This window comes from Odontesthes bonariensis, chromosome 4, assembly GCF_027942865.1.
Source record: "Odontesthes bonariensis isolate fOdoBon6 chromosome 4, fOdoBon6.hap1, whole genome shotgun sequence".
Classification (NCBI taxonomy): Eukaryota; Metazoa; Chordata; class Actinopteri; order Atheriniformes; family Atherinopsidae; genus Odontesthes; species Odontesthes bonariensis.
Window position 1 is genome coordinate 17,332,854 of NC_134509.1, and position 15,760 is coordinate 17,348,613.

Genomic DNA, 15,760 nt, shown 5'->3' on the forward strand with positions numbered 1-15,760 from the left:
ATGTTTCCCAAAAAGAAGGACCAACCTAAACATGTTACATGGTCAACCTGGCTAACATTACCATTAGATGTAAACCCACAGGCCAAATGTATCTAAATCAGAAGGACAATCCGAAATTGTAAAAACGTTAAAAATGGAAGCAGTTGACAAAGAAGGGGTTTGGACTACTGTGTGTTAATGTCTCCATAAGTGAATCAGATCAACCTTAATTCAGCGGTCTGTTGGATGTAGGACGTGTGAAACACTCGTGTGGCTCAGGGAAATTGGTGTCCTAGTGGTGGTTCGGGATTTACATAAAAAAAAGAAACACGACTTATCCATAAACGTGGACGTGGGGACGTGTGTGTGCTTTAGTATGTGTCTGTTTAACCACAACTTCACAAAATCATGTATAAATTTGTGTCTCTTTTATCTTTTCTCAGATAAGCATCCTTGACTCAAAGAGGGGGATGAATGTGGGCATTTTCCTCAAGCAGTTTAAAAAGTAAGTCTTTCACATGAGAAAACTTCAATCCTACTCGAGCATGGTGTTAGATTTCAGTGGTTATGATCAGATTGGTCAATATGGATGTCGAGTGGCTGATTCTATGTGGTGGGCTACACACAAGGTGCAGGATGGTTCTTGTCATGATCTACGCAGTGATATGGGGAGCATGATTTTGAGATTTCTTTAAGAGAAAAACAGAGAGTAGTAACAAGTGCACCTCCCGTTCATTTGTGGCTTTACTCTTTTGTTGTGGTTTGTTTCCCAAGGATAAGATTTGGTAAAGGGACAAAGAAAATTTGGAAATTTTATATGATGAAGGTTTAACAACTGAAATGTTGTGAATAAAGTGAGTAAACATTAGACATCCATGACGATTTATCACCTTTTTTGGTTGGGTTTTTTTCAGGAAATAGTCCTGTTAGATTGAGATGTCTGCAGACCATATCATACTTTCCTTATGTCTCTTATTTGATGTGTTATGATATTTTTGAAGGGGTAATGTGATGTTCAGTGTTGGATCAGTGTTGTTTGACTTTAGAACAGTTGGGGTCCTTAAATCCAGAACATCAATCATTGACATGACATTCAGGGGAGTCTCAGTGAATAGCAGTTAGGAAATATTGCGTTAGTTATCAAAAGAAAAACTTAAATGTTTGTGATGTGGTTGAGAAGCTCAGACATGTTAGTTCTTGGGGAAGTTGATTGTTTTTTCTCAAATTGAGAAACTAATACTCAAACCTAAGCGTAGACTGTTTATGTATTTAGCCTAATGGGATATATATAACGGTAGTATGTGGTTATCTTGGCTGACATGCTAATTGTTTTTGGGATAATATAACATAATCACGATCCGTTAAGTTTCCATAAATTTAGCAAAAGAGAAAAGGTGGTGTGAGTGTGGTGCCTGTTTTCCAAACTTTATCACTGCGACTTGAATAATCCCTGCAATAACACCTTTAAGGGCATCAATTAAAAAAAATCCTGAAGGAGGTATGTGTTTGCTTTTATTTGTTAGAGGTTTTTTTATTCGTAAATTTAGCTTTTGCTGTTTTTCACAATCTTGTTCATATATTACAGATGAACTGTGTGTGGCCAGTCTTGACCAGGACACTCTGGAAAAACAGATTTTAATACTCAGAAGTCTCCTCTCGGTTGAATAAAGTTGAGATACAACAGCTAAATACCACCTTTCAGCTGTGCTGTTGTTGCCTCGGATCTGAGGTACAACCCTCTTGCTAATTGAAATCGGTTTCAGTTTGTGTTTTAGTTCCTGGCAGGAAAAAAACTATTTGCTAAGCCAATATAACTGTGGGTGACTTGGTACAGAATCTGTGTCTGTTGTCTAAAAGATGTTGTCAGGCTTCCATTATTTATTTATTTCAATGTTTTGTAAAATCGCTCAACCTGACTCGGTGTTGTAGGACATAGATTGTTTGAGCTGAGAGAAAAAAGTGTGCTCGGTGCCTGTTTCCAGGACACTTTATTTGCATGGCTCTCCACTGTATTTTAATGACATTTGACTGAGTTATACTGTACAGAGCCAAGACTGAGTGTAAGCAGTGACCTCATCCCAGGCGGTGTTTACCTTTTTTTTTGGGGGGGGGGGGTTATTTCAACAAATATGTTATAATTGCTACAGAGGTTTACAGTTGCCTTGAGTTTTTACATCAATGTGCAGAATTCTATAAAATATAGCTCTTATTGATAACAAACTAGGACATAAACTACAAAGCTATTTGGACAGCATTTGGACAGCTTTTTACAGGTTTCCTTCAGGTTTATGATTACTATTCCAGCTGTTGCAGATGCCTCCTGTGGCAAACAGGAAGCAAACTGAATGAGGTCTGTATCAGTTCTATTAATCCAAGCCACGGGTCATATCACCTCGATCATGAGAAAAGATAAAACCCCTTTTTGTCATGTACATGTATGTTTAACTCTTCGTGTGAACAATCTTTAAGCTTTGCAGTTCTCACCAGATCAGCATGCTTCCAGCTCCATGTGGTTGATTAACCACATGGACATCATGTGGACATAGTGTTACACATACACTTGATGAAGCTTCTTTTCTCAGCTGATTTCTCAACCCTATATCTATACGCTTGCTATTTATACCAACGCATAATGAGCTCAGCTAACTCACTTTTCAGGGTCCAGCAGTGAAGCAATCCCTCCCATTATCCCTCAGTTTCCTCACCATGACCATTATGTAATCCTCTCATGTGGTGCGTTTAGGTTCATATGTTGAGTTGGTCTTCATCCAACTTTTCAACTTCACTTCTGTAAGACACTGTCCTTGATACTGGAAGATGGGACACTAGACCTTTGATGGGGTTTTATTTTGTGCGGGTTAGCAGAATGTAAAGTGTCAACATAATGCATATTTTCTTTGATGGTTGTGCTCTAGGTTGGTATATAGTGTTGCATCACTACAGACCCCAAAATCTCATGAATTTGTTTTAGCTGACATTTAAAGAAACGACTAAGCCTATGTTTTGTGTAAATGCATGAGCTACGCTAGCGCTGACATGTGAAAAATAGGCTTTTAGATAAATGTGCAGTTTTGTTTGCACTTCAAATTGAGCAACATCATATGAAAACTGGACAAACGGTCATTGATAGGTTTTATGAATAAACTACCTGAGGAAGGAATGATCACCCATTTTGCCTGTTAATGACACCAAGCCAGACGGGAGCAACTGATGGACTTGTCAATTGTTTGAATTCGGTGCCTTTGTTAGCCTTTGTAAGGAGCAGGCATTCACAGAGAGCACCTGTGCACTTTAGCGTTGAACCTAACCTAACCAAAATGAACCATCTCTCTTTCAGGTCCAACCGCTCCATTGTTGAAGACATACAGCGAGGAGAGGGAAAGGTTTATGGAGCAGAGCTGCTCAAAGACCTGCTGAAGCTCCTGCCAGATCCAGAGGAGGTCTGTTTGTCTGTCTGCCTGTGTGGCTTGCGTGAAAGTATGAATGGCAGAGATGATGATCAAAGAGAGTTCATGTGGACTGGAAACAATAGTTCCTGCTGAGCTTTCTCTCTCTCTTTATTTTCTCTACAGATCAAGAAACTACAGGCGTTTAAAGGAGATCCAGACAAGCTGACACTGGTTGATTCCTTTATGTACCTCTTAACCCAGGTGCCACAGTAAGTTGATTTCAATGATTTCAGCCAGGTTTCCATCAAAGGGTTATGTAAAGTCAGCAGTTTGGCAGAAAGGGAAGGATGAAAGGTTTACACCGGATTGCTCTGCAGAGTACAGAGTTTTATAATTTAGTGGGGAATTTCCAACAAACTTATCCTGCTCTGCTCACATTTAGACTTCATCTAGTAGATGTGCTGTTTGCTTTTTTTTATTATTTTGGAAATGCTCTTTTCAAGCCAGTTTTCTTAGAGATACTCAACATTTTTTGTTCTCCGCAAGCGTTCATTAAAGAGTATTAGCATAATTCAGAGGATCACAGGAGTTTTCATGGAGGATAATGCAGATTAGGTGGACAGAGGCACAGCATGTGTTCACTGCAATTAAACAAACCAAAAGCGCTGAGTCACTGAGTGCATACTAGAATTTGAATAATCCTATGAAACAATTATTTAAATGAATATCTAGGGGGCTAAAAGCATGCAGCTCGCCTTCCAAATCAGCCGAAGATAAAGACAAGTGTGCCTCCTGTTTCCTCATTGATGATCATGGTTATGCTTCAAAGAATGACCAAAACCTACACCTTTCTAAGCAAGGAAAGTCAGCTCTTCTCCATCTCATGTCATATTCAAACCCGCTTTGCTCCATCTGACAGGTTTGAGGTGCGGATCGAGGCCATGGTACTCTGTGAGGAGTTCATCCCTTGCTGTGCTACGATGGGCCGTGAGATTGACGTCGTCCACATTGCCACTAAAGGTAATGACGCACTGGCTCTTCTAACCACAGACACACACACACACACACACACACAGACTTGTTCAGACAGGTAACCTGGAAATTTGAGCTGTTAGAGGTGGTGTCACACATGATACAGCTATGTGGGAAGATAATGGAAAAAGAAGTATCTGACACATCTCTTGTCTGTTTCGTTTGAGCCGTTACTGTTTACTTTCTCTGAAAGATGTTGCTCTGTCAGAAAGTTTTTGATATTCATGTACATTTTTTTTCACCCATTAACTGACAAGTCTTAGACTTGCCATGCTCAATGCTAACATCAGCATGCTAACATAGTTTACCTTGTTAATAGTCTAATTATCCCTCCACACAATGCTCCACTTAGACTGATGGAAGTGTTTGTTGTTTTCTGGACTTATAGTATTGTGACCTGAAGGAAGCACTACATGAAAAGAAGTTGTTTTTTCTTCTTATTTGGAACTTTAAAGTGTATTTCAAATTTAAAGTGTGATTTATTTATTTATTTTTTTCTGAATTGTTTCAGTCTGAACCAACCAAGTGATATGCTGTTGGCATTGGCTAAAAATACTAAGTGTAGTAATTTACATTAAAATGAAATGCAGCTTTTCTCACACAGAGAATGCATTCTCGTATCCATATCTCCTTGTATATGATGAGAATTTATGAGCTGACCGAGAAACGCATTGAACTTCTTTTTATGCCATCACTTGAGAGACTCTGTCATTTTAGCTGAGTCACACAGGCTTACCTCTTTGTGCTGTGTTGGATCTTTTCTTAAAACCCTCCTTTACGGTACCTTGACCCTTTCACTGCATTGCAGGGCAATCAGTTAAACACTGCACGAGACAATTAATTGTTACTTTTATGACACAATTTAATTAAAACTTTCAGCATTTACTCTTACTGTCAATACTAAAAGGACGGATGGTGAAAAAGCAAAAGGAAATTTCATTTAACTACAGAATAATGTAGAAGGGAGATATTGTTGCTGTTAGCTTTTCTATTTGGTAATGTTTGATGAAAATGAGATGGTGTGCAAGGAGTCTTTAACTGAGTTTATATTGATCTCTTCCTGTAGAGCTGATGAGCTGTGAGGAGCTCCACGCCATCCTTCATCTGGTGCTGCAGGCTGGAAACATCATGAACGCTGTAAGAGTTGTTGAACTTCAGCATCAACACCACACTCCTGTCTGTCTGGGTATAATTATTTGGCTAGGGTTATTCTGCGTTTTGTGTAAAAAAAAAAAAAGTGGATATTTTCCAACTTCCCTAGCAATGTTTTTGGCCCCACACGCAAACCTATTTATCCTTACTGAGAAAATGTCTCCTCAGAAACACACCGCAGATACATTGTTTTATTTTTCAAAATAAAAAGTTTTGAAAATTGTGCATAGTATTGACAATTTCCTTGGAAATATCTTTTGGACACCAGCCTAAGGTCTATAGCATGCAAATATAAGCTGAAGAGGCTATGTCCATCCTTATCTATCAACATCATGCTGTATTTCTGTGAAACTGATCACTGCGACTCTGTCAAATGACACGTTTACAGGGTGGCTATGCAGGAAATGCTGTGGGATTTAAGCTGTCATCTCTCCTATCATTGGCTGACACCAAGGCCAACAAGCCGGGGATGAACCTTCTGCATTTTGTTGCCATGGCAAGTAAAGCTTTGCTTATGCAATATTACGCTTTATCACTGTTGCATAATTACTCAGTTGGTTGTATGACACCATATTGCTAGTGTACAGACTTACTTTTAATAACAATTCTTGTTTTTGTGATGTAAGATCTGTTTTTGAAGTACAGTGACACACATTTTAAAAAAAACTTATGATACAACAGCAGATAGTGCATAATCATGTCGGGATAATCTATCACTTCTATAATTGAACCCGATAGAAATCCAGTAATAACAAAAGGAGCAAGAGACTATGATTTCTCTGTCAGAAACAAATCTTTCACATCAACAGTGCTTGAGAAAAAAAGTCCCCAGCCACTGTGACTAGAGGGGGGAAGGTGGACAGCAGATGGTGACAGGAAAGAGCGAAGACTGGCTGCCAAACACTTACATAACTAAACAAAAATGACTGTAGTCTTTCAGCACAGCCAGCATGCCTCTTAATTTTGTACGATACCAAACATTTGGAAGTCAACTGTGTCATGTCTCCACACAGGAGGCAAAGAAGAAAGACGAGAAACTGCTCAAGTTTCCAGAGAAACTTCGTGATGTGCAGAGTGCTGCCAGGTAAACCAAGAGAAAAGTCAGTGTTAAAGTATATTATACTCCGACTATATGTAGGCATAGATCTAAGAAAACAGTGCAACAAACCTTTACTTGTAAATGAAGCAACGAACCCACAGGGCAGGTGTCCTACAGAGACCAAAAATGGAGCAGTTTTTAAATTTTGGACAACTACTTGCACTACCCAGCTCCATACTTTTCAGCATCCACCAGCTCATAGCTTTTTTTTGTGTGGCTTTACTGCAGTGATTCCAAGTGCTCTTCCCAGTTGTTCTTTGTGACCACATGAATATCACAGAAGCAACTAAAGGAAAAAAGAGTAGCTTGTAAACACGGTGGAGCTTTTTGCAGGTTGAGGGACCCACTATTGGAGAATAATTTCTGATTTGACAGTATTTTCATCAGCCCACAGAACGTGCTGAAATAGTGCATGCCAGGTGTCCTGTGATGATTTTGTAACACTCTAACAGTCGAGTTTATGAGTGGGGAGTACAAAGCAATCAAAGTGTCAGTCAAAGCTGTAAATCAAAACGATAATATTCTACGAGACGTAAAAACATGGAGCCGTAATTTAGAGTGACCTCCAACATAATTTATTGATTGAGACGATAATGATTTGGTTAAAAAAATGACTGATACATGGAACTGCAGTAGCCGTACCCTCTCCCCACCTATCCACTCACATGGTCAAAGTCTTGGCGACTGCAAGTTTAAATGAATGTCTTAGAGTGACTGCGCAGGGGTTATGTCTTAATGGATACAGCAAAGTCTAACCTCATCACCAAAGCTGCCATCTAACTTAAGTGCAGTGCTATGACAGTCGTGGGTACAGTACAGTGTGACTCTGTCAGACTCTGTCAGCTTAACAAGGTCATGTCCGTGTGGTGTCAGTGCAGCTCCTGCACCATGCAGCCAAGTGTGCTCCTCCCTCCTTCCCTCGGGATACAGCATCTCACAGCAGTCCTGTTTCGTCTTTTTAAAACTCAGACACTGCATTCGGCAGCTTGCAGTCAGCTTTTTCTTTGACTTGTATGCGATAACCATTACAGCTATCTGTTCCTGATCTATCTGCTGCTTTCCTGTAGAATTTCCGTAGAAAACATCGAGATGGAGTTTTCCTCCTTGTATGTCCGAATCAAATCCCTGGACGAGAAAGTTCAAGGAGACCAGGAGTTGCTGCAGCAGCTGGATCCCTTTCTGCAGGTGAAGCAGCAGCAGTTATGCAATACATTATGCACTGAGACACACAGACAGAAAGTTGGATCCAGGCCACTGTACATCTCCAAAGCCGCTGACTCAACTGATAATGACATCTTTGAAAAGAAAAAAAAGTGAATGTGTGTTTGCTGTCTTGTCCCAGAGCTCAGCACAGACACTTCAGGACTTGAAGAGGCGCAGGCTGGATCTGCGTAAAGAGGGGAACGCCCTCATTGATTTCTTTTGTGAAGACAAGGACACCTTCAAGCTGGATGAGTGTTTCCGCATCTTTCAAGACTTCTGCATTAAATTTAACAAAGCAGTTAAGGTCAGTTTAAGTAAAATGATTATTTTGACTCATGACTAATAGTCTTTAATAAGTCTTTCCAAGGTAAGGTGTGTGTGTTTAGTGTTTTTATTGGAACTGCTGCAGTGAACTGACTGCATTGTCTGTGTGGTAAGACTCACTGAGAGCACACTGGGAACACTCTGTTGTTATCAACATTCACTCTTCCTTCACCTCATCCAGCACATCTTTATTCCCCTGTACATAATGATTATTTAATTCTAGCAAAGTCTAGAGCAAAGTCTTGAGAGTCATTATACTCAATATCTTCATCATGAATCCTAATAATAAAGTTTGCAGAGTTAACAAAGCTTAGCTAGATATGTTCTGGTTGCCAGTCAAACTGTGATTGCTGTAAATGTAGAAATACTGCAGTGAGATTTGTTTGTAATGCTGCGTGACTGATCTGCTGGCACTTCCAGAGGAGCAGATAAATGGGTGACTTTAGAGGGAACTAATGTTCAGGAACAGCAAAGATAAGCTGGCCTCTTAGCAATCAGCGAGCTCATTAACATTTATGGTGCTTTTCATTGAAGATTTATGGCTCTTTGTGGGCACGAAGAGACCAGAATACCAGAACCTAAAGGTTTTTTGAGTTTGTACGCCCGTAGAATAGATTTCCTGCACTGTAAACAAGGTATTTCACTTTGATTAAGTCAAATAATTTGGTTGGCAATTACATCAACAACAGAGGCTTTGTTTTAAAAGCTAAACTAGCTGGACACTCTGTCTTCCTCATATGAGTGACCCTGATGACCACGTGATGGAGTTACTTAGAAGTACCGCTTAAAAAACTATTTTGATTGAAAAGATTCAAGATAAACACTCAGTGGGGTTACACGGCACTGAAAGGATCAGATAATTGGCTAAATTACAATAAGATTGAGTTATTAAGTGCATGTAGACACCTTAATCTGACAAGAAATTGGATCGAATCGAGTTACTCACGATCAGATTAAGACCCCGAGATAACTTGAAAGTTAAAATAAACGTGTTTGTAGACGGTGAAGCACGTGGTGAATTAGACTTTGCGTTCTGCGTTTGCTCGAGATTTTTTCCCGGGGTCGTGAACCGGAAGTCAAAGGAGACAATATTACTGTTGTCGCCGCCGTCGGAAAGAAACAAACAACGCGATGGAGAATGCTCCGTTGTGCATCGCGTTTGTGCAACAAGCAGCTCATCACAAACTAAATGTAGAGGGACGTAGCTTCATCTTGCTCTTCATTCGCCATTTTCTCGAATGTCTGAGTTTGTGTTGAAGGAGTCAACAGGAAGTGGCTCTATTAGCAATAGTTGAAATGGGTACAGCGCCATCTATCATATCGGAGTATGACATGATTTGTGCCTCTGATCCGATTCATTCACCGCCATATATCCAAGGATAATTACCCTTGCTCAACTCATTCTTATTGTAATTTAGCCAATTATCCGATCCTTTCAGTGTCATGTAACCCCACTGACTGTCATTCTTTGTCTTCTTTGTATGATGCGTGCTCTAAAATTCTCTTCCTCTCTGCTTCTCTCAGGACAACATGGACCGCGAGTTAAAGGAAGCAGCCAGACAGAGGCGTCTGAGAGAACTGGAGGAAAAGCGTTTTGCATGGTCGGGGGAGGATCATAACAGTGTCTTTGGTCGCAGCAGCAGCGAGAACGACGTTGAAATGCTCACCAAGGAAGGCCTTCTGGACTTCTTCCAGAAGAGGTCTCAGAGTCCGCACAGCCCACTCGGACGCTCTGCGAGCGCCCGCCGCCACCGCCACACCATGACCTCCGTAGCAGATCGTGAACTCCAGGGATACCTTGAGCTGTTTGGAAACACGGTGAATCCCACTGACTATTCCAAGTTTTACAGCTTACCTCGATCAGGCCGCCCTCCCCAGAGGAAGACAACACCTTGGATTTTTGACCAGGATAACAGCCGTGAGCTGGGCTGTGACAGACAAGTGACCTCCCCACATGCAGAAACTGAACCTATCAGCCCACTGGCCAGGTTTTCCTCCTCTGGGCTAAATGACAACGAGCACCCGAATAACAACAACAATAATTACTCATCTGTGTCAGAAGGCAGCGTTCTGCCTCGTTCCTTTTGTGTCTTTCAGAAGCCTCCCCATCTACCCAACCCTACAATCACTGGCCATATTAATGTTAGTGTGGAGAAGCATACTTTAGTACAAGGCCCTCAAGCTTTTGACCTATCGAACAATAACAGTAACCATATGCACTTTGTCAGCCAGGGGGATGTTGTCGTGACAGAGCTGGAAAAGGAAAGACAATCACCTTTCAACAATCTGGAGAGCCTTGGTTTTGGTCAAATTTTAGAGGAAAAGGCCGATCTAAAGGATTTATGGGAAGATAAAGTAGATTCTTCCACACAGGCTGGGTTCTCTTCTGAGAAGGAAGAAGAGGACTACAGCACAATTTCATCAACGACCTGTGACACACCCCTCCCACTAGATACACCCGTGTCCAATAAGAAGCCAGTGTTTTACATACTAGACTGCACAGAAACAGACTGCTCCGTCACCTTGGACTACTCTGAGGTTGAGAGTTCGTCGCTAACAAAAGAAGGACTTCATTTTAGAACAGACAGCAGCAAGCCCCCGGAAAGCCTGCAAGATGCAAGCTCTTTGTCCTGTAATTCGGAGTCTATATCACAGAATGACCCGTCTGTTTCGACCAGTGAGCTCTCAGCGCCGAAATCTGTGGACACAGAATCCATGACTCCATCTGCTGCCGCCGAAGAGTGGGACACAGAGAGCTGTGAAACGGCTGAAGGAAAACAGGGTGCGGAGAAGGATGCGCAGAGAAGCAGCAGAAAACCAGCGCACTCAAAGGGCGGCAAAGTGACCAAGGGCAGCGGAGGTCGAGGAGTGCGAACACTGACCAGCAGCGAGAGCCAAGGCATGCGGAAAGTTGTTCCCATCAGCAAGGTAAACAGGACGAGCAGCAAGCGCGCTGAGAGACCGTTAGTGCATGACAGTGGAGAGGCACGGCGGCCTCTCCGGGACCAGAGCACACCAGTAAGAGGAAGGAACGAGAAGATATCGAGAACTCCTCGACATTCGAGTTTGCCTCCCGAGGAGTCGAAGGTCCAAAGGGGGGGCGGTCTCACAGGCAGCCTTTCTAGATGGGCGCGTGATTCCACCCAGAGGAAAGCTTCCGTACACAAGCCGAGCGCCAAACCCTTGAGGAACATCCCCAAGGCTGCGCCTGAGGAGAAGATGTGCCGTTCCACCATGAGAGCCCTTGCCCAGGCCCAAGGACAGACCCAGGAGGGTGCTTCCTCTGAGAACAACACCCCACACACGCACAGTGTGAAAAACACCTCTGATGTCCCCAGCTTTGCTCGAAACACTGTGTCTTCATCATCCAGGACCAAGAAGGAGCTGGGCAGCCCATCTGTGCCATCCACCCCATCTCGCAGTCCCTCGCTCCGTGGTCGACCGACTTCTACGAAGCAGAGTCAGGTATCACCCACAGTTCCCACCAGCGAGGAGAAGCCGCAAGGGACGAACCTACGACGAGTGCAAAGCGTGAAGGCAACCAGCCGCAGCGCCTACCGCAGCGACACACCCCCTCCGCCTACGACACAGGTGGGTGTTCGGAAAACTAGCAGCTTTTCCGAAAAGTCTCTTCTGCCTCGAGACTTGATGTCCAGCAGAATCACGAAGCCAACCTGGAAGTAACATCAAATGTGGTGGAAACTGACTGCAAAAAACACAAGCAGATAGAGACGGCTTTTATTTTCCTCGTCAACTGGCATTTGCTCTTCTTGCTGTTCACAATGCAGAGTTATCCTCTTATGACATGCAAAACACAAGAATTAAAACAAAAAAAAAAGAAAAGAAAACACTAAGCTATCTCACCTTGTAAGGTCCCTTCAGTAGTTGACTCTTTCAGGTTTACAAATTGCTAAGAGCAAGATGCAATAAACTCCTTCATGTTTCTGTTTTTTATTGCACAGAAACTAAGTTGCTCACAGGTTCCTTTTATTATTTTTAACTCAACCGACAAATGGCAAATTGTTTTTACACAAAAGCCTCTCTGCCTGCTTAGCTTTCTGTTTACAGTACTGTTTGTGCTAATCTCTGTGATGACGATGTTGAACACTGCTCACTCACTGTATAATGCTGCTAATCAGCTCTGACAATTCAAGACTGAGATATTTAAGTCTTTTTTTCTTTCAGGTTCTCAAGATCTGCTGTACTTTACCTTGCCGCTGTTATGCCTTTCTGTTTTGCTGCGTCCTCCATTAGACTAACACTGATTTTTATTTTTATTTTTTTTTTGCCTTGTGGTTCCTTGGCTTGATACCTCAGAGAGATCCTAGTGGTCTTATACAAGAAAAATAATGTCTCATTTGGTTCTGCATGATCAGTTTTAACATGACTGCAATGCCACATTTTTAAAAGTCCCTGGTGTACATATTAATGTAACTACAATATATAAAGTCACAGATATTATACCAGTGTATACCAACTGTGGTACCTCTTGTACCATGTTTATGTAAGTGTCAGTAGTCTGTAAATGTAGAACTCCTCCATAGTGTCATGGAGTCAACGTGCTTGTGTATCCTGTTTGGATTAATACACAAGAAACATAAAAGAAAGGCATTTAACTAGTCTGAGACACAACTGAATATATCACCGGTCATGTGATTATTTTGACTGTCTATTCTATTCTAATTATGTCCCATATTTTCTCTCTCTCTTTTTTTTTTTCTTTTATCTGTTTCGGTAGCACCGAAAGCCCTGAATGTTTCACAATTCAGCTGGGTTCCAGGTTGTTATTTTCATCTACTGTCACATTCACATGTAGCACCGAGCTTGTCATCACATTTAAGTGCTTAAGACGACCTGAAAAACAGTCCCAGATGGTTTTAAAAGGTTTCTTAAAAGAGAAAATAGAAGAATCCTCAAAAACCTTTAATTAATGTTTCAGAAAAACAGATCTTTAGTCTCTGTGGTTTAGATGTAATTGTACTTCACACCACTTGCCTTTCAAACTGCAGTGTGCCATTGTATCGATGGCAGCAGCACTCACAACGGTGCATTACCTTAAAGCTTAATGTAGCCAACTGATCACTAGTAGAACCTCTTTGATTGTAACAAGAGTAGAAACTTTTCTACATTCCATCACATCTAAGTGTAACATAGACTTCACTAATGATTCACTTTGTACATCATTGCATTTTGTGACTATTGATGTGTTTACATGTCACAAAAAGTGAAGGATATTCGAGCGAAGGATGTGTGGGCACCGAAGTTTTAAAATGATGATCACCACACAGTTTAGAGCCCTGACCAGCAGGATGTTGGCATGCTGTTAGTGTCTTCCTGTTCCCTGTAATGCAAATGAAGATGATGACATAAAAGGCCCAGTGTGACATTTGTGGGACCTGCATGTCTTTTAAATTTAGATTCCTTATTGCCGAGAATCGAAAAGTAAACAAGAGCTGCAACACCTCATCTCTCGCCTCGGCCTTTGGTGTTGACTCAGATCATTTCCATTAAGATTTAGAAAAAACTGCCGCCAAAAACATCAGAATTGTATGCTCTGTTTATGAATTGATTTATTTCAGAGTTGTCAAACCCTTTGGAGATTTTTTTTTTAAGACACGTCCTGTAAATTTACCGTCACAGAAATAGTTTGACTGATCCACTCTTTGAATCCTTAGAAAGTGAAAAAGCAACTTCAGACCTGGAAAAAAAATAATAAATTCATGGTGGGAATCAACTTTAAACATTGATTATGTATTGATCAGAAAAGAAAGAAACTGACTTGGTGAGCTTTAGAGAAGCCTGACTCCAGGATTCCTACAATAAGCTCGTGTGCACTCTGAACGTCCTCCTTTGTGTATCACACAATGCCCCCTGCTGCCACCCTTTTAACAGCCTTAAACATGACAATGGTTGCCCTTTACATTGCATCTCGCTGCAGTAGAGCTGCTGTGGAATTTGCATACTTACTTGCCCTTTTCACCAACAACTTCCTTGTTAGTGAGCGGCTGCTATGGAAACAGTCCAAACTTATTTTACGATTATAAACTAATGGCTTAGTAGACCCAAAAGGTCGGTGCACTCAACTAGGTTTTTCTCACGTTGGAAGGCATTGTGTTATGTGTCTCTGTTTAAATCTTCTCACAATGTGATTTAGTTTTTCTTTTTCTTATTTTTTTTTTGTTTCAAGTGCTGTATGCACTTGTTGATGCTGTACAAGTAATTAAATGTTACCTTCATCTCCCCAAGATTGTGTTTTGTACTCCGGAGAGGAATGACTAGATGCAGTAAAGTTTTTGACTGTGATGTAATTCTCTGAAATGGAAACTTTCATACGTTTCATCTGTTACAATTGAGGCCAATAGGTGCTCTTCTCCACTGTTTGGTTGTTAAAAATCTGAAAAATAAAAGACTGGCGACTGAGCAAACGATCATCTCTGATCACTGGGCTGCAAACCGAAATGTGCTGTTTGCAGTTTATGTCTGTGATGAGGACACTGAAGAAATGAATAAAATCACATGTTGCTGTGGACTGGAAACTTGTTGTTTGCCTCTTTTGGTTGAACAGATGGATTCTGCTTCGAGTCGGGAAGTTTTAAAGTGTCCCAAGTTACCGTGTTCTTTGAGTCGATGCACTTTCAGTAGACTGTGCTATGAAAAGTCGTGGTTAAAAACAGACTTTAAAAGTTGAATTCGATACCGTTCTGTTTGTAATTGAGACAGAAATCAAGAAAAATATGTTATGATGGGAAAAACAAAATGTTTTTAATAACGTGATCAAATCTTGATTTACAAATGACGATTCAGAAAATAGTTTTACACAGGATAAGACTAATATTCATCTAAATATTGTGTTATTCATTCATATATATTTTCTCATTTCTTTCTGTATGTGTGCATGATATTGACTCAACACATTAGTCCTAAAAATTGATTAAAAAAAAAAAAAAACTAGTATACTATACTATAAATATAGTATACTATCATTTTAAGGGAAAATGGCTCAATATAACGTATGTTTAGGTGGCAGAAGTACATGAACAATTGTCCAGTGTGAGCCCCTTGTGCAACAAAAACTGCAACCTAATGTTTCCAGTAAATGTTAATTATTTTTTTTTGCTTGGAGGAACTTCAGCTGTAGGTTTCCTTACATGAGCTGCTTGCTTCAAGTCCCTCCATAACATTTACTATGGATTTCATCGTCGTCGTTCCAAAAAATTGAATTCATACTTCTTTGCCCATTTTTAGGACGTTGTTTGTGCGTAAAACCTGTTTGCTTTGAGTCATTGTCCAGGTGCATGACCCACTCTCTCTTGTGATTCAGTTCAGAGACACATTTCCTGAAATTTTTTAATGGAATTTGCTGATATTAATCAGAATTCTCTAATCCGTCAGTAATGCCATGTCCTGGCCCAGATGCAGCGAAACGGCCCAAACCATGACCTTTCCACCATCTTGTTTCACAGGTGGGATAAATGACATCAATGTATACAGTGTTTACCTGTCTTCCAACATCACACTTCTCATTTCAAACAAAAAACTAATTCAATTTCATCCATCACACAATCTGTCTGAATGAATTGGG

General features: G+C 41.0%; 1 protein-coding gene across 1 annotated transcript in view; it reads left to right on the forward strand.

The window, feature by feature from the left end:
* fhdc1 (FH2 domain containing 1) overlaps positions 1-14,706 on the forward strand; it is a 33,443-nt gene extending 18,737 nt beyond the window's left edge. Inside the window, exons 3-12 of the mRNA XM_075463260.1 lie at positions 423-484; positions 3,317-3,419; positions 3,552-3,637; positions 4,288-4,388; positions 5,467-5,537; positions 5,941-6,048; positions 6,566-6,636; positions 7,719-7,836; positions 7,994-8,158; positions 9,703-14,706. Of these exons, the coding sequence (XP_075319375.1) occupies positions 423-484; positions 3,317-3,419; positions 3,552-3,637; positions 4,288-4,388; positions 5,467-5,537; positions 5,941-6,048; positions 6,566-6,636; positions 7,719-7,836; positions 7,994-8,158; positions 9,703-11,862 (3,045 nt within the window). The 3' untranslated portion in view covers positions 11,863-14,706. The remainder of the gene's footprint in view (positions 1-422; positions 485-3,316; positions 3,420-3,551; positions 3,638-4,287; positions 4,389-5,466; positions 5,538-5,940; positions 6,049-6,565; positions 6,637-7,718; positions 7,837-7,993; positions 8,159-9,702) is intronic.
* Positions 14,707-15,760: the final 1,054 nt, after the last annotated feature.